Source organism: Ceratotherium simum, chromosome 11 (genome assembly GCF_057802395.1).
Source record: "Ceratotherium simum simum isolate JZ-2026a chromosome 11, ASM5780239v1, whole genome shotgun sequence".
Taxonomy (NCBI): domain Eukaryota; kingdom Metazoa; phylum Chordata; class Mammalia; order Perissodactyla; family Rhinocerotidae; genus Ceratotherium; species Ceratotherium simum.
Window position 1 is genome coordinate 22087927 of NC_141910.1, and position 27226 is coordinate 22115152.

The window sequence follows — 27226 nt, forward strand, 5'->3', positions numbered from 1 at the left end:
TCAATAAAATCAAAGCTGTTTTCTAGAAAAGACCTATAAGACAATAGTTTGGAAAATATGATCAAGACAGAAAAAAAGACGAAAATAACATTAGGACTGAAAAGTACATAACTATAGACAAAGGAAATTTGTTTTTAAATAGGAAAATACTATTATTTAATTTTATTTTGATTTTTCTTTTTTTTTTTTTTGCGAGGAAGATCAGCCCTGAGCTAACGTTCGATGCCAATCTTCCTCTTTTTGCTGAGGAAGATTAGCCCTGGGCTAACATCGGTGCCCATCTTCCTCTACTTTATATGGGACACCGCCACAGCATGGCTTGACAAGTGGTGTATCAGTGCGTGCCCAGGATCTGAACCTGCGAACGCCGGGCTGGTGAAGTGGAGCCCACGCACTTAACTGCTGCGCCACGGGGCTGGCCCTTTGAATTTTTTTATCATGGATAAAAAGCAGAGAGAATAAAATAATCACCATATACTAATCACCTAACTTTAACAATTATCTATACATGACCAAACACTTTTCATTTGTATCTTCAACCACTTTACATTCAGTTTTGGATTATTTTGAAGCATCATACTATCCAACTTTAAATCCTTCAGTATGTGTCTCTAAAAGAAGAGTTTTTTTCTTTAAAGAAACATACTCTAATAGTATTATCACATCCAAAAAAATTCACCTTAGTTTCTTTTTTTTTTTTATAATTTTATTTTTTATTTATTTTTTCCCCCCCCAAGGCTCCAGTAGATAGTTGTATGTCATAGCTGCACATCCTTCTAGTTGCTGTATGTGGGACGCGGCCTCAGCATGGCTGGAGAAGCAGTGCGTTGGTGCGCACCCGGGATCCGAACCCAGGCCGCCAGCAGCGGAGCACGCGCACTTAACCACTAAGCCATGGGGCCGGCCCACCTTAGTTTCTTAATATCATCAAAAATCCAATTGATGTTCAGATTTCCCAATTATCTCCTGAAATATTTATTTAAAAAATCTAAAAGGTACTTGGATCTCAGGATACAAACAAGGTCCAAGATGTCTCAGATGTCTACAGTATTTTAATCTTAGTTCTAGCTACCTCTCTTTTCTCCACTTGTTTTGCAATTTCCCTGCTGAATAAATCAAGCCTTTTGCCCTGAAGTTCTCATACTGTGAATTATGCCAATTGCATATCTTTGGGGTGCTTAACATGTTCCTCTGTCTCCTGTATTTCCTGTAAACCAGTAGGTCATTTGTGTCTCTATGTATAAACAAACTAAAAAAAAACATTTTTATTGTCTGTTTTATTTTTTTGACAAAGATGTTTCATAGATATCGGGTATCAACTGACAAATAATGTTAGGCTTTCTTTTTTGTGATGTTAAGTTTGATCAGTGGGTTCAGGGTTTATTAGTCGAATCCAATCATCAAGTTCTCCTAAAGCTTTCTGCATAATAGTTGTAATTACTGCTTACATCTATTATTTCATTAGGGCTGCAAAGTGGTGATATTCTATCATTTCTTGTTCATTTGTTAGCTGGAATTCTTAAAATTTTTTTCCTCTTTGCTGTTGGGTTATTCTGAGGTACAATTCCTTTGGTAAGAAAGAGTAAATGCTTGATTCTTTATCTGTATTTACCACATTTCAAAATAATAAGTTGTTTCCCTAGCATTCTCTAAAGGTTACCAATTCTATTTTTTAGTATTATCATTATTATTAATATATTAATTTTAAAATATTTCATGTTTCAATCCATTTAAAATGTTATTTTTTAATCTACAGTATTGAGGAGTAATTTAAATACAATCAAATTCACAAATTTTAAATGTGCAATTCAGTGAGTTTTGACAAACATATATAGTCACCACCACAATGAAATTATAGAACATTTCTATCACCCCAAAAAGTTTTTTGTAGTCAACCTCCTGCCCAGGAGTCTACCAATCTGCTTTTCACTACTATAGATAAGATTTTCAAGAATTTAATTTAAATGTAATTACATAGTATATACTCTTTTCTAACTGGAATTTATTGTGTTAAGTTGTGCTTTCTGAATCAGATCTAAGAAGTCTTTGCCTTACTACCCAAGGCTGCAATTAATTTCTTGTATATTTTCTTCAAAAAATTTTATAATTTTAGCTTCTATGTTTAGGTCTATGATCTATATTCAGTTAGTTTTGGAATGTGGAATGAGGTATGAATTGAGGTTTGGTTTTGTTTGCATATGGTTGTCTAATTGTTTCAAAACTATTCTTTCTCCACTGAATTGCTTTTGCACCTCTTTGAAAATCAATAAATTGGGCACACATCTGTAGGTCTATTTCTGAACTCTATATTCTGTTCCATTGATTTATATGTCTATACCAGTAGTTTTCAACAAGGGTGATTTTATAACCCTGCCCTGCCCCCAGGGACATTTGGCAATATCTTGAGATGCCCCAGGGACATTTGGCAATATCTTGAGATGTTTTTGATTGTCACAACTGTGGTGCTCTTGGTATCTAGTGGGTAGAGGCCAGGGATGCTACTAAACATCCTACAATACACAGGACAGCTCCTTACAACCAAGAATTTTCTGACCCAAAATGTCGATAGTCCCAAGGTTTAGATATGCTAGTCAATACTTTCGCCAGCATCACACTGTTTTGATTATTGTTTAAATTTTGAAATCAGGCTGTGTAATCCTCCAACTCGGTCTTTTTAAAAATTACTTTAGCTACTCTAAGTCCTTTGCATTTCCATATTAATTTTAGAATCAGCTTATCAATTTCTAAAAAAAAGTCTGCTGGGAATTGATTGGAATTGCATTAAATCTGTAAATCAGTTTGGGCACAATGCACATCTTAAAAATATTGAGTCCATGAATGTGGCATATTTTCCACTTATGTTCTTAATTTCTCTCAGCAGTGTTGATATATATACTACAGAGAGAGTGTGTGTATGTGTGTTTGTGTGTGTACTGTACACTATACACTGTAGTATATGTACTACATTATATATATCAGTCTACAGTGTTTTAATGTCTTTCTAGTTTTGGTATCAGTGTAGTACTGATATTATAAAATGAGTTGCCAAGTGTTCCTCTTTTCCTCTCCCCTACTCTCTCCCTTCTCCTAGGCTTCCTCTGGCTGCTTTCAAAATTTTCTCTTTGTCATTAGTTTTCAGCAATTTGATTCTGTTGTACCTTCGTGGTGTGTATGTATGCATGCATGTGTGTTTATCCTGTTTGTGGTTTGTGGATCTTCTTTCATTTATAGGTTAATTGGTTTCATCATATTTGGAAAATTTTCAGGCCTTATCTATCTGTTCAAATATTCCCCCCCCCCTTCTTCTGGGTCTACAATTACAATATTAGCCACTAGTCACTGAAGCTCTGTTCATTTTTTTCAGTATTTATTCCCTCTGTGTGTTTATGTTCCACTGCTTGATATTGTCTGCTGGCCATTGAGGCTCTGTTCATTTCCTTTTCAGTCTTTTTCTCTGTGTGTGCTTAATTTTGGATTGTTTATATTCAAGTTCATTGATCTTTTGTTCTTCAGTGTCTAATTTGCTCTTAGTCCTTTTCAGTGAGTTTTTCATTTTGATATTGTACTAGTCCCATTTGGTTCTTTTTTATATCTTCCAATTTTGTTGTCATTATATTCATGTTTTTCTTTAAATCTTTGTGTGTGTGTATGTATGTGTGTATCTATGTGTAGGTATGTACGCATATATGTGTGTGTATATATATGTTTTAAAATTCTTTTCTGCTAATTCCATTATCATCTGTCATTTCTGGGTCTGTTTCAAGTGACCAGTTTTTCTCCTGGTTAGGGTATTGTTTTCTTGATGTTTTTTCATATCTAGTATATCTTTATTGGAAGCTGGGTTTTATGAATTTTATGTTGTTGAGTGCTAGATTTTGTTCTATTCCTTTAAAGAGTATACAGGTGGTAATATTTTTGCACTCATTTTTAGCCATGGAAATCCCTTCAAGTTGGCTCCTGAGTCCTATTAGGATGACCCCAGTAGTACTGACAGCTTCCTTGCCTTGTATAACAAGGTATGACAAGATACACTCCCAACCTGGAATCAACCATATCTCCAAGTAGTTCTGATTTCTTTTGGTGGCACATGGTCACTAGAGTTCACAGACTGGGTGATAGGGTGCTTATTTCTACTGAGTTTGTCATTGTTTTCCAGGGGAAAGAGCTAGAACAAAAGCAGGTAAACTTTTTTTGTAAAGGGCCAGATAGTAAATATTTTAGGCTTTGCAGGCCACATAGTCTCTGTCACAACTATTCAGCTCTGCCATTGTAGCTTGAAAGCAGATATTGGCAGAATGTAAACAAATGAGTATGGTTGTGTTTTAATAAAAATTTATTTACAAAAACTAGGCATAGGTTGAATTTGGTTCACAGGCTGTATCTTGCTGACCTCTGTTATACAACATTTATAGAAAATTGTTTCACAATATTTCTACAAATATTATTCCTACTAGTATAATCATGAAAACATTCTAAAATTTCTTTGCAGTTCCTTCATTATTTAAGATATCTTCTGAGGGATAAAACATGTCTATATTTTAAAGTGACTTGAAAAAAATTTTTTCATGTAGTTATGCTACCAATTTGATATACTAAGTTCATTAATTTAATTTTGCATTGATGTTTGGGGAATACTTTTTATTTAATTTTATTTTATAATTATGTAAAAACGGTTCTAAAATCAGATCTTTAAAAATGGTACATTCAATGAGGTCTAGCTTCAATCTCTGTTTTCTCCTTATTGTTCTCCTTTCCTCCTCCTTGAGGTTGTGACTTTTGGTTTATAATTCATTTATAGAAAAAATATATAACTAAATATGCATATATATTCATCTATACCCCTGTTTTAGTAGCATACTAAACACATTGTTTGGCAACTTGATTTTTTTTTTTAATGCAATATACCCTGGGGATCACTCTGTAGCAGGATATAGAAAGAGCAGAAGGCTTTTTAACATTATGATAATGTATACAACAGTGGAATAAACATGAAAACTTAGTGGACATGAATACTTTTCTAGAAAAAATACAAATGACTAAAAATTACATACTAAATAAATGAATTTAAATACTCCAGTAGCCATAAAGAGAAAACTCAAACAAGTCAAAAATATAACTCCTGAAAGGAAGCAGTAATTTTTATTTATGAGTTCTATGAAAACTTCAAAAACATATAATTTCCGAAAACTTATTCTAACATAAAAATATGTGCTATTCCAAGTAAATTCTTCATTTGGTAACAAAATTTAAATTCTTTCACATATTGTCACATATAAAATAATTATTCATTGTTCTGACTTATATAAGACAGATTATGAAATTAAGAACTGATTAAAATTTATATCAATATAAATGAGATAAATTATCTAATATACTTCCTTATCTTGAAAGTTACTTTTTCCTCAAATCTACAAAATATGAAACTTCTGAAACATTAACACACTATCAGAAAAAATATTTTATTCCTAATTCTTAAAACTTCTCATTGATCAGATTTGTCCTATGAAAAGAAATGTTATTTTTAAATAAGTAGAAAAAAATTTATATCAACATTTTATTTTATCTTTAGTTGAAATAGAGCAGCATGAACTTGAATGTTCTGAAAGCAATTTTGGACAAGGCTTAAAAAACTTGGAAAGCTGTAGATTATGAATTTAAATTTTCAATTATCAATTGCTTTGAACTAAGTAAAATATTACAGCAGGGAGGGCTAGAACATGGTAATCTTAAATAGGTATAAGCTGTTGCATGTCTTTGTAAGTGTTTCTGTATCTCATACAAACCTATCAATCCCCAGAAATATTACAAAAATTAGAAAAAGTTAAAACAACATTAATATGTTATAATAGTTATACTTATCTGTCAATGACTGATCCAAAATATGATTTAAATAGATGAAAATCTATTCCAGATTCTTTTTAGTTTTAAATACTTTTTGTTGTAAATTTACATATTCATTCCAGTAGTACATTCAAAAGTCATTTGTGAAAGGTAATGAGAACCCAGGAAGAGCAAGATTTTTATTTTAGATCTCAGATGATACAGACAGGATATGTGTAAATTTTTAAACCTGGATCATGGCCAAAGACTATCAGTGTTTGTCATCTTTTGTTCAGTGGAAGCCAATTTCACTTAATAGTGCTAAATGATGGCACTAATATAAGTCAATTTGGCAAATGGTAATTTATAAAATTGTCATTGAGAATGACAGAAACTAAGTGGTTTGTTCTTCTGCATATTTTTCTGAAAACATGCTTCCACATTAGTAACACTTTTATAATAAAACCATCCACCAACTAGGTAACCCTGGTTGGGTGGCATAAAGGTTGGGATTTATTAATATGACACGTTTAAAATCTATTGCCATCTATGTTGTCCATTTAGATTTGTTATATGCCATTTTAATCTTATACAATAAGTCTCCAAAAAGAGACCAACAAAACAAAAAAGGACTCTACTACAACTTAACAGTGTCTCCTTGTGCCTTGTGCCTCCCAGACACGATTCTAAACAACTAAGCATGTGGTAACACAGTCTGCTAGTATGTGAGAACCTTGATGGCTGGGCACCAGGGGTAGTTTTATAGGGCTTAAAGCTTATACAATTTGAGGAATACTTCTTAAGAACAAGAATTTAAAGTTTCAAATACAAAATTAGGTACTGGAAAGAACACGTACAACTAAGAGGCAATGAAGTTTAAGCTTCATTAACTTTGTGGTAAATTCACCTCTGCATCTGACATGTAATAAACATTCCATATTTATGGAATCAGTATACGTCTGTATCTTAATCAGGTGTTCATTTATGTCGCTCAGAAATGGTTGGTAATTTCTTCTTAAATGTATTGCATGTCTTTTGCTTATTTTCAGTGAAGAATATACAAATTTTGCCAGAAAAGAGAAAATAGAAAAAAAAAGCCACCTAATTTATTTTAGAAGTCCAGTGTGCTATCCATTGTTCGACAGAGCCACCTGCCACCTAACTTATTTTATAAGGCTAGTATAACTTTAATAGCAATACTTATAACTGCTTACAAGCCCTTGACTGCTGTCATCACCAGTCTTGGACATACATTGTCATATCATTTCCTTAGGAAGATTTGCCAAAAGCATATATGCAAATTTTAAATTCTTATATATTGTTAAAATATGGAATCAGCAAACTTTTTCTGTAAAAGGCCAGATAGCAAATATTACAGGCTTGTGGGCCAAGAAGCAAAATTGATGTTATTATATAGGTATTTGTATATAACGAGAGAAAATAAATTTCATAAATCTTTATTGATGAAATTAAAAATATAATAATAGAGTGCAATTTTCATAATACAGGTCTACAAATGTGAATAATAGAATTCTTTTGGGGGGATAACATTTCACTTAATTAGGGTTGAAGTTGGTGTTCCTTATCATCAAAATCTATTGCAAATGTTCATCTGTTAATGCTGATCAAGATGAAATTTTACATATTTCACCTTTGCAAATTTCTTTCCTCATAGATAGGTACTGCCAAATGTTGGTATCAATCCATGAGCATATGGTTTTAATTGAGCATATTCACCGATTGGAAGGCATTTTTAGAATTCTATTAGCTAAAAGACTAGAATGCGTTTACCATGTCATTACATTGCAAATTAATCACTTCCATTTAAAGTTTCTCAGTTGCACAGTTAAATAGACTTTGGAATACGGAAATTTCCTTTGCACTTGGATCAAGGTTGAAAAACGCTGCTGTGAACTGAAATTGGAAAATATATCGCTGGGAATTTGTGTAGGAATGGAGATCTCACTTTTTCTTTTTAAATTTTTGACAGTGCAGGAAGTGTATAACACAGCTTGACATTACTTGCAAGTCAAACAATGTTAGTTCTCATTGAAATAACTTTATCACGGTATAAGTTTCACAAAAAAGTACTGTTTTGCCTTGCAGTTTTATGTTGAAACATTTTCAAGTCTGCATCATAAACTAATTCCAAAGCCATTCAGAGTTGAATAAGAGCACAGTTCTTCTAACCATTTAAAAATGTAAACACCATTCTTAAGGACTGTACAAAAGGCAGGCTATATTTGACACACAGTCCATAGTTTACTGAACCTTGCTCTATAAAGTCTTATGTTCCCAATAAATTTAAGTGCCTGTTTCCCCCAAACTATGCAACCAGTAAGTATTATTAACTTTAAAAAACTTATACAATTTGAAGTTACATTTTTTCAATTTGCACTTATTTGAATATTAATAAAGTGAAATATCTTTTCATGATTATAGGCCACTTATATTTCTTCATTGTAAACTGGCTGTTCATATCCTTTTCCATTTTTATAGCAATAAAATTTCTATTCCAACAATCATTCTATGTACCAAAACGAGTTCTAAGTCCTTTTTAATGGCTCTACCTGCTTGTTTCGTATTTTCCACTTACACATCCAACATTCCTTCTATATTGAAAGACTTGCCATTGCCTGACAGAACTGTGTTTTCTCAAGCTTCTCTACATATTTGCACCAGATATCATTCATTCTCTGTCACCTTTTCTCCATTTTCCCCTCCTAGTATAAGTCTTATTTATCCTTCAAGAACTCAGATCAGGGATCAGTTCCTCCTCTTTGGCTCCATAGCACTCTGTGCAAATATCTGCCATAAAACCTATCACGTTATTCTGTAATTAACTGTTGTTTACAATGGTCTATCTGCCCACTGGGCTCAAAGCTTCTTGAGTCATGGTATTGTAATTGATCTCTATACTCCAGAACAGTGCTTGGCACTTAGTAGGCACTGATTATTTGTTAACTGAATGAGTTCAAAATAATACTAGTAGTAAAAATATTAACAAAGTAATATGTGCCAGACACATAAATATCAGAGACAAATTTGTGCAGTGGCATTCCTTGTAAAATGCTTAGCATAATATAATATACAGTTGAATTTTGAAGAAGCTCTCTCAGATATTAAAGTCTCACCAAAGAAAATATCAATTAAGGCTTTTATTCCCTGACAAAACTATGTCAAACATTTCATTTAAAAACTTCTTTTTTCCCTAAAGACTTAATTTATTTAAATAATTGCTGTTAGTTATAGCTATGGTCTCCAATTCAAGAAAATTTGCTTGTATTGGAAAAGAAAACAGAAAATTAAAATATGAAAAAGAATATTCATCGGCCACGTCTGTTTTGTAATCTGAACAATAAGTTCCTTCTTTCAAAATCTGCTTTGTACCTTGACCAAGATTCATTTTGGATTAATCTTTTATTTTCCTTTCTCTCCAAAGGACATCTATTACCTTGCACTAGATAAGGGTGAACTGGCACTAGCTGAAGTGGCAAGAAAAAGAGCTAGCGACATTGATGCAGAATCAATAACCTCTGAAGTTGGTAAGAATTAATGCTGGTTTTTTTTAAGTGCTTTTTGTTTTAATCAATACTTACTGAGTATCATTTCTATTTATGTTTGTAGGACACGGTTGGCTAATTTGAATTACTTTCTTTGTAAAGACAGTGTCTTTAAAAAAAGAAGAAGAATTAAGCCTGGGTAAATAGTATAATATGGATATGTAAGTTGAAATTGTGTTAATATGAAACTTGATAATCACTGATTAATCACCATTTAGCAAAAAGTAAAAAAGGACATTGTTCTTTTCGTCAGATTTTGAGGAAAAGAATTTATTATCATCAGTGCTGTTACTAAAATTAACCAACACGGGAGTTTATATAATCCTTTATTTATACACATAGACATGTCACATCTCAAAAGAATTCTCTCGTATATCCAAGTACTTCACATGGGATTTTAGGTTTGACGGGTGATTTGTTTTCATTTAGAAGCCACTAGAGTCATTTTACAGTGTAGTCTTCCAAAGAAGACAAATCAGAAGCCTAAATTGAATGTAAGGTCCATTCAAAACTTTATAATATAGAAAAATGATAGTTTTTTAAAACTATTAGAATATCAACATGAGCTTCTTTTTTCTAAACTCAGTTTATCTAATGTGACTAAATCTGGAAGTATTGATCTCTGGACATCCCAATTCCTATTCCTTCTCATATTTCCTATTCTAGATGAGGCAAAGGACCCTCAGAATTGTAATAGAATTCATTTCTTTGTAGAACTCCTATGAAACAAAGAAGTTTTAATAAGATTTCCACTTTGTAAGTTGCTTGAAAATATTATAACAAACCCCTCCATTGATAGATTATCTTGTGCTTTGTTTTTGTAATGCTGTTTATAGCCAAAGGGAGCAGCTGTCAGCTTCTCTCTAACATCACCCACCAGAGATCCCAATCTTCAAGGTGGTACTGAAGAAAACTCAAAGCCATACCACCAGGATAGCTCTCAACCTGAATACCAAAGCTGACAATTACTTACCAGAAAGATAATTCTGTTCTCCTTCCCCAACCCTGAAAGAATTCCAAATTGATCAAACCCAAAAGATGCACAGACCACTTTCAAATCTCCATTCCTAATGGAAAAGGAATACTCGCTGTTAATACGATACTACATAAGAATAACTTCAGTTGACTTACTATATCTTGTTACTTGCTAAGGATAATGATGAGCCTCCTAAGAGCAATAATAGCTAATATTTATTGAATGCTTACTGTGGGCCAGATATTATTCTAAGTTACAGATGTTAACTAATTTAATCATCACCACAACTCTGTGAGGTAAGTACAATTTATATTTATTATGAGAAGTTACTTTTAACTAAATGATGAAACCATACCATCTTAGTAGGAATTATGATGTTATATGATGGGGATACAAATATTCTCCATCCTTATTCCTCTAGCCATTTAGGAAAACACAGAAGGAGGTTAATTAATAGCAAATTTTATGAGAATTTTCCTTAGTTTTCATGTACTCGGCCTTTTCCATGAGGATATCAGATATAATAGAGGCCATCTTTGCATTTTAAAGCTATTTAAAGTTACTAAGGGTGAAAAGGAATGTGAAGAGATTACCATGAAATTTCAGAAAAATGAAGAAACTCCCCTATTCACCAAAATGTGTCCTGTGCCCTGTGGATTCTTTGATCAGGTTACTGAGGCCAACTGATAATTCCTAGCCAGACAGCTTGGTGTTCCCCCCTTGGAGCGCTGCCTCATTTCTAGCAAATATCTTTTCTTCACTGAAACTGTGTTACTCCCCATTTTTCAGCCTTTTTTTCAGGCCTTATGCTTTGACTTCAATTACTATCCCTTGACAAAGACACCATTCAATAACAACAGGAACTATCAAGAGGTGAACATCTTAGATGAAGTTCTACTCCACTTTTGTTCCAGAAAACTCAGGTGACTCCCACCCACAATTCCAAATGGAATTAGGAAAGAGTCTGTTTCCTCATCATAGACTCTGCCTAGTTCTTCCTTAGAGCCCACATCATGCTGGGGAAAGCTAATTTTTTCTCAGATTCCCTCAATTTAATTCAACTGTTCTCTCAAACTTTTCCCAAAGCAGAAAGTAATTAAGTTTTTGGCTTTCAAAGGGGTTCTTTGATGTAAGCAAGAGGGCAAATTATGTAAGGTATCAAAAGAGTATTTTTAAGTAGTAGCAGTTCCATTTACATGGGAGAGTCTGTAAAAAAGCATCACACATAGTAGCTGTCAACATAGTTAAAAGCAAGAGTTGCCAAAGGAGAAGTTGAATAATGATAATCTGGACAATTTAGTAATTTTTTTTTTTGGTGAAGAAGATCAGCCCTGAGCTAACATCCGTTGCCAATCTTTCTCTTTTTGCTGAGGAAGATTAGCCCTGAGCTAACATCTGTGCCCTTCTTCCTCTATTTTGTATATGGGATGCCACCATGGCATGGCTTAATGAGCGGTGCGTAGTTCTGCACCTGGGATCCAAACCTGCAAACCCTGGCCCAGCAAACCAGAGCACGCAAACTAAACCACTACGCCACGGGGCCAGCCCCAGATTTGGTAATTTTTATTGAAGTATAACATACATATAGAGAAGTATAACATACATACATAAATGTATGACTCAGTGAATTTTTACAAAATGAACACATCCTTGAAACCAGTATCCAGACCAAGTAACATACATTACCAGGACCCCAGAAGCCCTCTCATACTGCCTGCAAGATACTATACCCCCAGCCCAACTATCCTTACTATAACACCACAGGTGAGTTTTGCCTTTTTTCAAACTTTAAAGAAGTGGAATCACACATATATTCTTTTATATTTGGCTCCTTTTAGTCAACATTATGAGTGTGAGATTCTTTCATAATGTTGCATGCAATATAATTCTTTCATTCTTATTGCTGTATAATAGTATTCCAATATATGAACATAGTACAATTTTATTCATTCTACTTTTGATGGATATTTGGTTTAAGTTTGGGGCTATTGTGAATAATGTTGCTATGAACCTTCTTGTGTATGTCTTTGAATGGACATATGTACACAGATCTGTTGGGTATGTGGTTAGAAGTGGAATTGCTGGGACATAGGATATATGCATGTGTTCAACTTTAGTAGCTACTTCCAGTTTTCTGAAGTAATTGTAACAGTTTACCTTCTCAACAGCAGTGCATAAGAGTTCTTTGCTCCATCCTGAATGATGCATGGTATTGCCTGTCTTTTTCATTTTAGCCACTCTGATGGCGAAGACATGGTAATTTTGTATATGCGACAGTATATATATAAACTGTTTCTGGACTCTTTATTCCATTGGTGTGTTTGTCTGTACTTGTACAAATATCTCACTGTTTTGAGGAACTCTGGCTTTAAGTCTTAATATCTCATAGTGCAAGTTGTCCAGCTTTGTTCTTCTTTAAGATGGCCATAGGTATTCCTGGCCATTTACTTTTCCATATAAATTTCAAAGTCAGATTGCACCCTCCCCCAAGAAAAAAAGGGAGGGGGCTGAAATTCTGGTTGGAATTGCATTAAATCCATAGATAAATATAGGCAGAATTGATTTCTTTATAATATTGAGTTTTCCAACCCATGAATATGATATATCCCTCCATTTATATAGGTGTTCTATATTTTTCTCAAAAATGTTTTATACTTTTCACTGTAGTGGTCTTGCACATCTTTCCTTAGATTTATTTTTTTCCTCCACTGAAAAAGAATTTTAATTTAATTATGTTACATCCATTCAATAGAATACTATACTGAAGCTTTACATGATATGAAAGAATGGCATGTACCGATATTTGTATAGAAAAATATATACTCACGCACAAATATCCTGAAAATAGGGAAGGATATACACCTTACTGTTATCAATGGTTATCTCTGAAAGATGGAACTTTTCATTTTCTACTTTTTACACTTCTTCATTGAGTGAACTCACATAATGGGCATATATCATATGGGTATTGGGGTTTTTTTATTGAGATAATTGACATTTAACATTATGTTAGTTTCAGGTACAACATAATTACTTGATATCTATATATATTGCAAAATGATTGCAACAATGTCTACTTAACATGCATCACCACACATAGTTACAAATTCTTTTTCTTGTGATGAGAACTCTTACAATTTACACTCTTACCAACCTTCACATATACAATACAGTTATATTAAATATAATCACCATGCTGTACATTATATCCCCAGAACTCATTCATTTTATAACTGGATGTTTGTACCCTTGACCTCATTCACTCATTTCAACCACCCCCAACCTTTGGCAACCACCAATCTGTTCTCTGTATCTATGAGTTCATTTTTTTTCTTAAAATTCCACATATAAGTGAAATCATACAGTATTTGTCTTTTTCTGCCTCACCTACCTCACCCAGCACAATGCCCTCAAAGTACTATCCATGTTGTAGAAAATGGCAAGATCTCCTTCATTTTATGGCTGAATAACAGTATATTCCACATTTTCTTTATCCATTCATCCATCGATGGACACTTAGGTTGCTTCCATGTCTTGGTTATTGTAAATAATGCTGCAGTGAACAAGGGGGTGCATATATCTTTTCAATGGTGTTTTCGTTTCCTTCAGATAAATACCCAGAAGTGGATTTGCTGGATCATTTGGTAGTTCTGTTTTTCATTTTCATACTGTTTTCCATAGTGGCTGCACCAATTTACATCCCCACCAACAGTGCACAAGGGTTTCCTTTTCTCCACATCCTCTCTAACACTTATTTCTTGTCTTTCTGATCATAGCCATTCTCACAGGTGTGAGGTGATCTCATTGTGGTTTTGATTTGCATTTCCCTGATGGTTAGTGATTGTAGAGCACCTTTTCATGTACCTGTTGGCCATCTATATGTCTTCTTTGGAAAAATGTCTATTCAGGTTTTCTGCTAATATTTTATTGATTGTTCAATTGTTTTGTTATTGAGGTCTATGTGTCCTTGTATATTTTGGATATTAACCCCTTATCAGTTATATGGTTTGCAAATAATTTTTCCCATTCTGTAGATTGCCTTTTCATTCTTTTGATTGTTTCTTTTGGTGTGCAGAAGCTTTTTTAGTTTGATGTAGTCCCACTTATTTATTTTTGCCTTCATTGCTTGTGCTTTTGGTGTCATTTTGAAATAATCACTGCCAACACCAAAGTCAAGGAGCTTTTGTTTTCTTTTAAGAGTTTTACGGTTTCGGTTCTTATGTTTAGTCTTTAATCCACTTTGACTTAATTTTTGTGTTAAAAATGTGTTAAAATACATTTTAACAATACTAATTCTTCCAATCCATGAGGACAGTATATCTTTCCATTTATTTGCATCTTCTTCAATTTCTGTCATCAAAGTCTTACAGTTTTCAGCATACAGATCTTTCACCTCCGTGGTTAAATTTATTTTGAGATATTCTATTCTTTTTGATGCAATTGTAAATGGGATTGTTTTATTAATTTCTCTAATAATTCATTACTAGTAAATAGAAATGCAACAGATTTTTACATATTGATTTCGTATCCTCCAACTTTACTGAATTCTTTTATTAGTTCTAAAATTTTTTTGGTGGAGTCTTAAGGGTTTTCTATATATAATATTATGTCAGCTGCAAAAAGAGAGAGTTTTACTTCTTCCTTTCTGATTTGGATGCCTTTTATTTCTTTTTCTTACCTAATTGCTCTGGGTAGGATCTCCAATACTATATCGAATCAAAGTGGCCAGGGTTAAATGAGCTTCACTGGTGGTGCACTAGTGGTGGTATAATCCTAATAAATGTATTAGGTATGGAATAGTCTAGGCTGCTGTAACAAGAGACCACAGTGAAGTAACAAAGAAAGAATTTTATTTCTTTCTCATATAACAATCCTGGGAGGTGTTCCAGGACTACTAAAGTATTCTGGTATCAGATTACCAGACTTCTTCTATGGTATTGCTTTGTCATCTCTAGGGTATAGCCTTCGTCTGCATCTTTGAAGATCTGCATCCCTGCCTACAAGAAAGAGGAAAAAGAAGAAGGAAGGCATACTCTTTTCTTGTTCAGGGTACAACCCAGTAGTTGTCACACATCACTTCTGCTCATATCCCATTGGACAGAACCTGGTCATAAGGCTACATCTAACTGTAAGAAAGTCTGGGAAATATCTTTAGTGGGGTGACCATAACTCAGCAAAACACCTGTAACTATAAAAGCAATAGCCACTTAGGGGGACAGCTAGCATTTCATCTGTTACAATGAGATCTGAGGAATAGTATTTAGAAGAAGAAAATAAGAAAAATGGGGAAACAACTTCCTTTATATAATCCTCACATGCAAATAAATGGAAATATTTTTAAACCCTATTCAAATACAATTCCGAGCTGCACTTAATATGCAAATACGTCAACAGCCACATTAAGAAATTTTTCCCAATGTATTATATTTCCAAATACTCTTACCATATATGATCTTTCAAATACTATGTTATAAAAAGGCTGTAGCTTTATAAGTTGCCATCTCCTTTTAAAATATATTTTAAAATTCTGATAGAAAAGCTTGTTTGTGTTTAATGGAGAACTTTAGAGAATTCAATATTTTTAAAATACAGTATAAAGATGATAAAGATTACTCAATATATTATTACCCAGAGATAATTGATAATATTAGTCTGTTTCCTCTTCTTGCTATGTATATATTTAGCAAAATTTGAATCATTTATTTATCATCCTTTTTGTTACCCAATGGTATGTTGTGACTTTCCCATGTCATTAAAAATCATTCAAAAGCCCAATTTTTAATGTTATCTTCTTCCTAAATGCCTTTTTGTTTTTACTATAAAATCATGGTACCACTGTAAAAATGTATAAAATTATATCCAGTAGATGATACATGGATGAAGGTAAAGATTTGCTCTTATACTTAAAATATCTCATTATTAATAGAGAATTCTTCTAAAATTAAGCTACAAAAGAGGTTTTTAATTCTACCATTTAAAATTGTGGTTAACTGTTTCCTACAGTGTGCTTGAGAGGCTACATTATATTACTCATTCGCCTTAGGAGCTGTATTCACGCCAACCTGCTTTTGGCCCCGCCTCATCTGTGTTCTCTTTATTGTGTCCTGGTGTCAGTTTTGATCCATACCTTCCTACCTCTAGGCATGTAGCCTAGAGACATTACCCTAAACCTTTCGTAACTATAAGCACATCAAAGACTAACTGCTTTGCTTAGCTGCAGAGGTCTATACAAGACTGTATTATGTGTATAACTTAAAAGAGATTTATAGTTTTCAGTAAAGTTCCTAAGAATACACAATTATCCAACCTTTGTTCCTTTCTTTGTGATGACATAATATTGTCAATCACAGAATGTGACATATTAAATAATACCAATTCTTAATCACCTTAACCAGACATTTTCTCTAAATTAGGTAGTTATGTTCAGGTCAAACCTTTCCATCGTTTACATATGTAACATTTTTGAGCTCTGAAATACTAGATCACTATTTTATGAAATAAGGTGTCATTTTTTTTCAGAACTCACCTAGTCATAAATTGACAGTTACTTAGCAAAAGATAATAGTCTTGTTCTGTGAAGAAAAGTGCAAACATTAAACTATTTGGGCTTTAACCCTACTTTTTCTCCTTTTCAGAAAGGAGTCAATGTCTCAAGCCTTCTTCTCTGCTTTACTTGTTAGGCAGACTAGTACACTGTGCTGATCTAGGACAGAATTATTGCCAATTAAATTTTCTGCAAGTAAATAATGAAGAATTTTGCTTGAGGATTGTTATATAATATTAAGAGTAACTAATGAAACCATGAAGTTAAGAATAAATAGATTATGTGCTAACTTGGCTAATGTGGAGTACAGCAAAATATCTGCTATCAATAATCCCAAAATGTGAATGGACAAGTGAACTCATGCACTAATATGCTACAAACTTTAAGAATACTAAGGTGGTAGTAAGGAAAGGTGAGTTCTAGTTTTGTCTAAACTTTCAAGACTAATGATCTAACTTTTAAAAAGTCACTTTTTTGGGTCTCAGTTTGCTCATCTATCAAATAAGCAGATAAAACTAGAAGAATTTAAGTCTTTTTCAGCACTAAAATTCTATGCATATGATTAGATATGACTGGATAGAACTTCAACTAAGACACTACAAAATTCTAGACAACATACAGCTCTGTGAAAAAAAGATAATTTATTCACATCCACCTAATAGTACAAACTCATACTGAAAAAAATAAGTTTGAGTATTCTCTTAGCAAGGGAATTGCTTTTTTCAAAAGATACTTTTGAATTAAATCCTCAAATGCCTTTAAAAGACTCACACCTTTTTTTTTTTTGCTGAGGAAGATTCACCCTGAGCTAACATCTGTTGCCAATCTTCCTCTTTTTTTTTGGCTTGAGGAAGACTCGCCCTGAGCTAACATCTGTGCCAATCCTCCTCTATTTTGTATGTGGGTCGCAGCCACAGCGTGGCTGATGAGTGGTGTAGGTCTGCACCCAGGATCCGAATTCACGAACCCAGGCAGCTGAAGCGGAGCATAGCGAACTTAACCACTACGCCACGGAGCCAGCCCCAAAAGACTTATGCTTTTTGCTACAATAAATTTCAGTATAAAGTAACATCAAGATGCCCAAGCAGAGGAGCTAATATAGAAACTGAATAGTTTCCAAATAAACAGAATGATTTCACACATATTAGCTGACCATCACCATAAAACTATTGAACTTTAGAGCTGAATTTGGACCTCTTACAGATATTTTACATGTATAAAATTCTCTGTATAATGTGTCAGCATTTATATCAATTCTGAAGGTAATCTTCCTATATGCTTACCATGTCCCCAGGAAATCTCTATTCACAAAAAAAAATCTTTGTCATATAGTTTATGACAAAGATTTTATGACTATAAAGTTTATGAATTAAAATCATGGATCTGCTTTATCAAAATTAAGTAGTATTTTTACCTGTTTTTAACCATTTTACAGTTTACAAAATAGCTTCATAAAACCATAAATCTATATTCTTAAGGGGAATCAGGGAAGAATCAGGGTTTTTATAGTCAGGTCCCAAAGGTTTAAAGAAAATAAAATGCCCTACATGCCCAAATCTAATAATCCTATAATTTGCTATGGGGTAGAATTTAGTTTAAAGGTGATCTATTTCAGCCTCCACCACATACATAATACACATCTTTCAAGAAATACGGATGTCAGCAACTCATAAGGTATTCCATTAATGCACTAGGGCTGGCTCCTATGGCCTTGCAAGTGCCAACTGAGTATATCTCTTCCCAATTCCAAGTTCAGTGACATCATGTTGGTAGCCTGAAATTGGCCATGGTAGGAGTATTTACACCACAAAAATCAGCAAATTGGTTGTGTTTTTTTTGTTGTTGTTTTTGTTTTGCTTTGGTTCTTGAAGAGCTAGTTGTTAATCATTTAACAGCACATCATTGAGGTTATGTGGTTATGGTTAATCACGTGTTATGGTTGCTGAAGGCCAAGTCTCTACATATCAAAAGACCTATAACTGTTCCTGATTCTACAACTACCAGAATTGAATTTTTAACATTCCCATATTCTTCTCCAACCTCCTACAATTTAATTGGAAGGATACAAAAAGGAGTAGGGTCCGTATCATATATAATTTATTGCATGTCTTTGAACCTGTATAGCAGTGTTGTCCAACAGAAATACAGTGCAAGCCACATACATAACTTCAAATTTTCTACTACATCTTAACGTACATCTCAAATCAGATGTTAAATTTTCATCAGAAATAACTTTATCTGTATTTAGATTTCATAAAATTTATAGTTGAAGTAGTAGTTTCAGGTACCCAAGTTGGTCCATACATTCTTAAAATTTTTACAATCACTAAACTGAGTATCAGTTTTTAAATTTAAATTACTTAAAATTAAATAAAATTTAAAAATTGGTTCCTCAGTCATACTAGCCATGTTTCAAGAGTTCAACAGCCACACGTGGTAGTGTTTACCACATTGGACAGTGCAGCTCCACAGCATCACTTCAGGGTTTCCCAGAAGTTTACACCTTATTCTGTGCCAGCTTAAAGTGTGGAATCAAACTAATTATTTCACTTTTCAGTGCCTCAATTTTCTAAGACAATAATAACCTTAGAAGAATCATGGTTTAATAGTTATAACTATTTCATAATAGAAGTTCTAATGATTGCTATAATCATGAAATCCCTCACATGATATAGCAGCTCCCTTTTTGGCATGTCATGTTATTTAACAACTAACTCATCAAGCAGTAACTGCATTTTGAAGAGCTTAACCTTGTTATGTGTTACTAGCAATAAATGTTAAGCATTTATAGAGCGTTTTTCATCTTTTAGAGAGCTTCACAATTGTAATTAATGTGATAACATAATAATATATCCTTCTTGTTAGAAGTGACTTCCTGAGGCCAAAGAAGGCCTTTTTGCTCAATAAAAACTTTCCATACACTTGTTATACACTCTATACTACAATGTACATAAATTCAAGTATTAATATCTTATTCCTGAGTGATGAACAAGACAAAATATTCATATTAAGTAACTTTTCTGATGCTGAGTACCATAATAAACTAATCTCAACAAAGAAAAATGACACTCCTATAATGTTCATCACTTGTGTATTGTCTGCAAAACTAGCAGAAGTCAAGCACAGCTTTCCTGATTATATAAAATCGATTTTGAAATCCGATTTTTATGGTGCTTAACCTCTAAACTGCCATCAGAACCATCATAATACTGTCGACTTTTATGGGCTTTACACTTTTCAAAGTGCTCAACTACATCATTTTAGTATTGCAACAATCCTAAAAGATAAACAGGACAGGTGTTGTTATGCCCGTTTTTTGGATGAAATTCAGAAAGGCTGAGCGACTTGTTCAAAGTTACGTAGTGATCAGTACTAGAGCTAAAGCCAGAATCCAGGTCTTACGATTTTAGCCACCATTTATCAAGTGCTTACTACATGTCAGAGAATATGTCGAATACTGTTTGTGCATTACCTCATTTAATGGTCACAACAATCTCACAACATATCTATTTTACAGATGAAGAAAGTATGATGGAGAAAAATAGTTACACATTAGGTCGTTTTTTCCTCAAAGCATATGTTCTCAACTTTCCTACTATGCTGAATCTAAAAATGGAATGTTATCAGGGTAAGAAAATAAAGGAACCAATCTTCATAAAAAATAAAAATAACTATTTACTAGCACATGTTATTTGCCAGGCATACTGCTAAGCTCCGCAATTACTGTTATGTTTCGTATTTACAACCACCATAGGAGTTAAATATAAGTTTTCCCATTTATAAATAAGGACACAGAGACTCAAAGTGTCAGAGGCAGAATTTAAAACCATTCCCGTTTGACTCCAAATCTCATACTTTGAACTACTTTGCCATTCTTTTTTATTTCAAGTCCACTGCTATTTTCCATATCCCTTGCTGCCTAACATCGCTTGTTACTTATTTTTGAGTTGTTTTGCTTTTCATTGTTTTTTTGGGGGGAGGGCATAAAAAAGATAGCAAGAAAGGTTTTCTTTGTCATCTTTGTTTACCACATCATAGTGCAAGAAAGTAGCTTTGAGCACTGTCTCATACAATCTATAACACCTTTGAACAGTAAGCTGGCAGGTTATAATAAATACTAATGTGGAACTGAATTTCTTTACCTTAGACTTTGAGCTAAACAGTTCCTTCACTTACTAAATGGTAAACTTCTGCAATTCCTCCAGAACTAAAGGGAACTGACTTGTTCATTCAGTGAGTATTTTTATTTAAAGCTATATTTATAACAACAGAATATGAGACAGAGAACTAAGCATTGTTTAGTAAATTTGCTTAAGCTAAATAATTTACATTAATTGAGAGACTGTTGAGTGTGTGTGAAGACTACTTTTCCTCAGTCAGAAAAATTCTTTTTTCCCAAATTACCTGAATATCCTTATAAATTTCTCACTTCATGTTGCCTTAGTAATCAGAAATAAAAGTGTTTAGATCTTCATAACACTTTTTCATAACAAATGGTACGTTAACCTAAGTACCATAAATACTTCTGGGGTAAATTTTCTGTTAAAACTCAATTAGTTCTTTTTTCTTTATATTCTGGCTAAATTCTTTTGTACTAGATAGCTACCATGTTCCTGGTAAGACTGCCTCTAAGAAGGAAGTAAAACAAGTTTGTGCACATACATTCATATGCAGGGAAAAAAGAAGATAAAATGTGAAAGAGAAACATGTTGTTTCCAGTAAAACTCTTTCCTTATCTAGAATTAGGTGTACTCATAAATATATGCATTGTAGTAATTTATAGAGATGACTATTTCATTATTTTTTATAAAATTTATAGTTTTTCCAAACTAATTATCTAGATATTTGGAACACGTTCATTTAAGCAGAAGAAATAGCTGGCAAATATTTTCATGTCAGGTGGTATGCAAGCTAAGTTTATAAGTTTTCTTCTGTTTATTCAATGTAAGGTAACTTGATGTGACAGGGTGTGACATATCACCAAGATGACTCAGGTCAGGAATTTCAAGAAATCTTGAAAACAATACCTTTTAAAAGGATTTAAATAAATAGTATTTTAAAGATCTGTAGAGTACATAGTCTTTTTTTTTTTCTCCTGTTATCTGTCTCAGAATTGAGTTCAAGTGCTTAAATGCTTAGGAAAGGCTTTTACTCAGAAAGAAGGAAATAACTAGCAATTGGGGGAGGGGAGGAGTCTCTAGGTTCCTTTACAGTTAGAGTGCCCACCAGTAGATATATTTATTTAGAGTTTACATATCTATTTGTTGACCAAACAATTCAAGAGATAAATTTATATTTCCATCACCTACTTCTCCTTTTTTTCAAGGCTGTGCAGTTACTTAGCTGTCGTTACAAACTCCTGTCCCAAAACATGGGGTTTCAACAAAGAATATGGTTAGATCACAAACTTTGCTTCTAAAGGGCTGAATTTTGTTTCTATCCTAGGAAAATGAGTGTGTACTTTTTAAAGTAAATGTTCAAGTATAACATACATTTCGAGGAGTGTACACACTGTGAGTGTTCAACTCAATGAATACACCCATATAACCAGCATCCAGATAATGTAACTGAACTTTATCAGCACCCTCAAAAGGCTCCCTTGTCTCCCCTTCTCATACTTCCTAAGGATAAACACTCCTGACTTCTAAACTACAGATAAGTTTTACCTAATCTTGGAAGAGAATCATGCATCCCTTATCTAGAAATAGGTGCAGTCATAAATATATGTACTGTAGTAATGTATAGAGATGACTATTAGGGTTCATTTGGGGGGAGGGTTGGGGTCTTATTTCACTTAACATTATGTTGGTGAAATGCACCCATGTTGTTATGTATATTATTCCACTGTATGCCACAAATATATGCCACAATTTATTTATTCATTTTGTCAAGGACGGACATTTGAATTGTTTCCAATTTGGGGCTCTTTTCTACACGTCCTTTGTGACTATACTTATACATTTCTACATACATTCAACTTTAGTAGACACCTCCAAATATTTCTCCAGAGGAGGTGAAACAATTTACATTTTTATTATCTGTACATGAGAATTCCAGTTCATCCTCATCTTTGCCAACATTTATTATCCGTTGCCACCATTTTACTCTTCTGGAGGGTGTATAGTGTATTACATAGTAGATTTAATTTATATTTCCCTGTTGACTCATAAAGTTGAGCATCCTTTTATATTTTTATCGAAAATTTGGATATGTTTTGGGAAGTGCCTTTCAAGATTTTTGATCATCATTCTATTACGTCCTCATCCTTTTTCAGGAGTTCTTTATATACTCCTGATACAAACCCATTGTTGGACATATGTACTATAAATGTTTTGTCCCACTCTTGGGTTGCCTTTTTTGCTTTGTTAATATTGTCTTTTGATGAACAGAATTTTTTAGTATTAATGTACTCCAATTTACCCATTTTTTTCATTATGTTTATTACATTTTGTGCTCTAAGAAAGTTTGTAATACTCCAAGGTCACAAAGAGATTTCTTATGTTTTCTTTAAGATCTTTGTTTCACCTTTCACATTTAGGTCTATACTCCATCTAGAACTTATTTTTGTATACACTGTGGGGCAGGGTTTTAAAATTTTATGTTTTAAACACATGAATATCCAAATGATCCAGCACCACTTATTTAAAAGATTAACCCTTTCTCTAATGCACTGCAGTGTCACCTTTGTCATAAATCAGGTGACTAAACTATATCTGTCTATCTTTGCACCATTATCACTGTTTCAATTACTACAGATTTGCCAAAGGTCTGGATTTCTAGTAATGTAAGTCTTTTAGCTTTGTTGTTCAGAATTGCCTTGACTATTCTTGGCCCTCTGTATTTACATTTACATTGTCAATTTACATAAAAAATACTGTTATAAAACTTTAATTGGGTTTGCATTGAATCTATAAAATCAGTTTATGGAGAACTGGCATCTTTTTTTTTTTTTTTTCCCCTGAGGAAGATTCACCCTGAGCTAACATCTGCCGCCAATCTTCCTCTTTTTTTGCTTGAGGAAGATTAGCCCTAACATCCATGCCACCCATCCTCTATTTTGTACATGGGTCGCTGCCAGAGTATAGCTGATGAGTGGTGTAGATGCACACCTGGGATCCAAACCCGTGAACTCGGACCACCGAAGAGGAGCATGCCAAACTTAACCATGATATCACTGGGCTGGCCCCCAGAACTGGCATCTTTGGAACACTGAATCTTCCACTTGCTATACATACTTACATTTATTTGTCTTCAGTTTTTCTTAATATTTCACAATTCTCCATGTAGAAGTCTTGCATATCTTTCCTTAAATTTATTTCTGTGTATTTAGGATATTTATGCTATTGTAAATGGCATATTTTTGAGTTTCATTTACTATATGCTTGTTTTTTGTGTATAAAAATAAAGTAAATTTTTGTATATGGTCTTACATGCACTGATAAAAAAAGGAGACTGGAGCAGATACGTAGATCAGAAGCACAATTGAGAGAGAAATAAGGATGGTTCGTGAGAAAGAGTTTGGGAGAATACCACTGAATCTCAGTTCCAGGAGTCACAATAACCTTTTTAATTCCTGAGGTTACTTAAGAGAGACTATGTTCTTGAAACAAAAAAATACTAACCAAATTGTAGTGGTCCTTTGTCTACTAATGCCCCATACCTGGACCACCTGTGAATTTGTTTCTATTGTCTGTTTGTTCCCTTGTTTTTCAGTGGTATAATCTTATCTCTTGGCTTTGCTGGTAATTTTTTATTGAATTCTGCACTTTGAATCCAAAAAATTAGAGAGGTTCTGATGATGTTATATTCCTCCAGAGAGAATTCTCCTTTTCCTCCGCTAAGCAGAAAGAGTATAGGCTGATCACTTTAATCCAATCAGAGACTGAGCTAAATTGAGGCTGGGTTGTAGTTTCAGTAAAATTCAATCTACCTCTTGCCTTCCCCTATTCCTGGGGGGTAGGGGGGGTGTGAGTGTATGTACATACGTATACACAGACATATATAATAATATTATATGTATTACATATGATATAGTATATATTTACCTAAAATAGAACAGATCTTTTTTTAAATTTGTTATCCAGATTTCTGTTTGTTCTCAGATGGAATACTGGTGTGCTGCAAACTCTTTCATCCTACCTGGAAGCAAAAAGTTTACTTTTAAAATACTCTCTTTCTTTAGATTCTCTTTCATCTTTCAAGTAATTTTTTAAATAATTTATATTAAACATAGGATCAGTAACTTTTTTGTTGACATAAAATTTATATAATATAAAATTAACCATTTTAAAATATACAATTCACTGGTTTTTCGTATAGGGGTCAGTGACATTTTGTGCAAGATTATAATTATCCTTAGAGGGCACTGTATGTGATTTGTAAATTCTGTAGCTATTGTATTTTAATAGGCTATAAAAAATCTAGTAAAATAACATGAGCATAATGTACAGCAATAACCCCTTTTTTTCCGAATGATCATTTATCTGGCTGCTTAAACTAAACATGGTTGAAAAACAGAAAATAAAAAAGAACTCCAAATAGCCAAAACAAACATCATAAAGCCCATGCACTAAACTAGATCTTATGTACTTTATTCATGCAGAACTTATTTCTTACAAGATTGAGAAGCTTACAAGCTTGTTTTTTCTGAGCGCAGCAGAAAAGGCTCATGGTGGTTATTAGAAATAACAAGTAGAAGCCTAAGTGAGAACAGAGAGAAAAAATTTCAAAAAGATGAAAAAATCACAACCACCTATGGCACAATTTAGTAAGCCCTGAGGACATAATTATATTCAAACACATCTACTCCCCAAATTGACTTATAGTTAAGTACAGTCTCAATCAAAACCTCAAATGTGCCAACAAATTCGACAATCTAGAAGAAATGGAAAAATTCCTAGAAATATATACCTGCCAAGACAGAATCATGAAGAAACAGAAAATCCAAACTGAACAATTACTAGTTAAGAAGACTGAATCAGTAATCAAAAACTTTCCAACAAATGAAAGTCCAGGACCAGATGACTTCACTGGTGAATTCTACCAAACATTTAAAGAAGAATTAATATCGACCCTTCTCAAACTCTTCCAAAAAATAGAAGAGCAGGGAACACTTCCAAATTCATTCTACAAGGCCAGCATTATTACCCTGATACCAAAACCAGGTAAGGACACTACAAGAAAGAATATTACAGGCCAACATTCCTGATGAACATAGGTGCAAAATCCTTAGTGAAATATCAGCAAATTGAATTCAATAATACATTAAAAGGGTCATACACTATGATCAAATGGGATGTATTCCAGGGATGCAAGGATGGTTCAACATCCACAAATCAATCAATGTGATACACCACATTAATAAAATGAAGAATAAAAATCATATGATAATCTCAATATATGAAGAAAAAGTGGTTCCAGGTACTTTAGCTGTAAGTATCTGTGCCGTAGACATCTTTGCAGCAAAAATTTTTGCCACAGACATTTTCACAGCATAACTATTGGCCATAAGGCAATTTTGCCGTAAAAGATAAAATAACTGGTTGGCAGTTTGGTTTGGCAGTTGGTTTCAAGTAGAACATACGGTGATAAAACTTACTAGAAGGGTGAAATAAGAGAGTAGAAAGCCATTTTGCGTTCTAAACTAGAAAATGATAACGTACCAGTTTGCAAATCCTTCAGTGAGCACAGTCATCTCTTTCACCCATCAAAACCAAAAGTTTGCCAAGCTATGGCAAATATAAAAGAGGCGGCTAGTCATTCACAACAGTCTTTGAGAGCATTAATTATCAATTCTTTAGCTGATTTAGATACAACAGCTTGTTCTCTAATGCCATCTTTACCATGTTTATCATACATTATTAGAAGTTGTAGGCAAAAGAAGAATCAAGCTCCTCCTCCTATCCCCCTCAAAAAAAGAAATGGTTACATGATTCCTGATGAGTATAAGTTTCGTGAAAATTTTTCGCCATCTGACAGTGCAGAACATGATGTGGACAGAATTTTGCCATCTGACTTAGATGATCTGGTGAAATATAAGGACTTGGCATATGGTGGAACATTTAAATGTAGTCCAGGTATGTACTACATGTTTCATTATGTCCTTTTTAAATGTCCCTCTCTTTTATTTCATTTTTCATTGTTTTATCTTTCTGTTGTTGTTGTTGTTGAGGAAGATTCACCCTGAGCTAACATCTGTTGCGAATCTTCCTCTTTTTTTTGCTTGAGGAAGATTAGCCCTGAGGTAACACCTGTGCCATTCTTCCTCTATTTTGTATGTGGGTCGCTACCACAGCATGGCTGACGAGTGGTGTAGCTCCACAC

General features: G+C 33.5%; 1 protein-coding gene across 9 annotated transcripts in view; it reads left to right on the forward strand.

Moving 5' to 3' along the window:
* WDPCP (WD repeat containing planar cell polarity effector) overlaps positions 1 to 27226 on the forward strand; it is a 380072-nt gene that overhangs the window by 242449 nt on the left and 110397 nt on the right. For 8 of the 9 annotated variants that reach the window (XM_087436667.1, XM_087436664.1, XM_087436671.1 and 5 more), the window contains one exon: positions 9263 to 9365. In XM_087436667.1, the coding sequence (XP_087292793.1) occupies positions 9263 to 9365 (103 nt within the window). Of the gene's footprint in view, positions 1 to 9262; positions 9366 to 11148; positions 13032 to 27226 lie in introns of those variants that run through there. The other variant, XM_087436668.1, reaches the window with a different exon arrangement.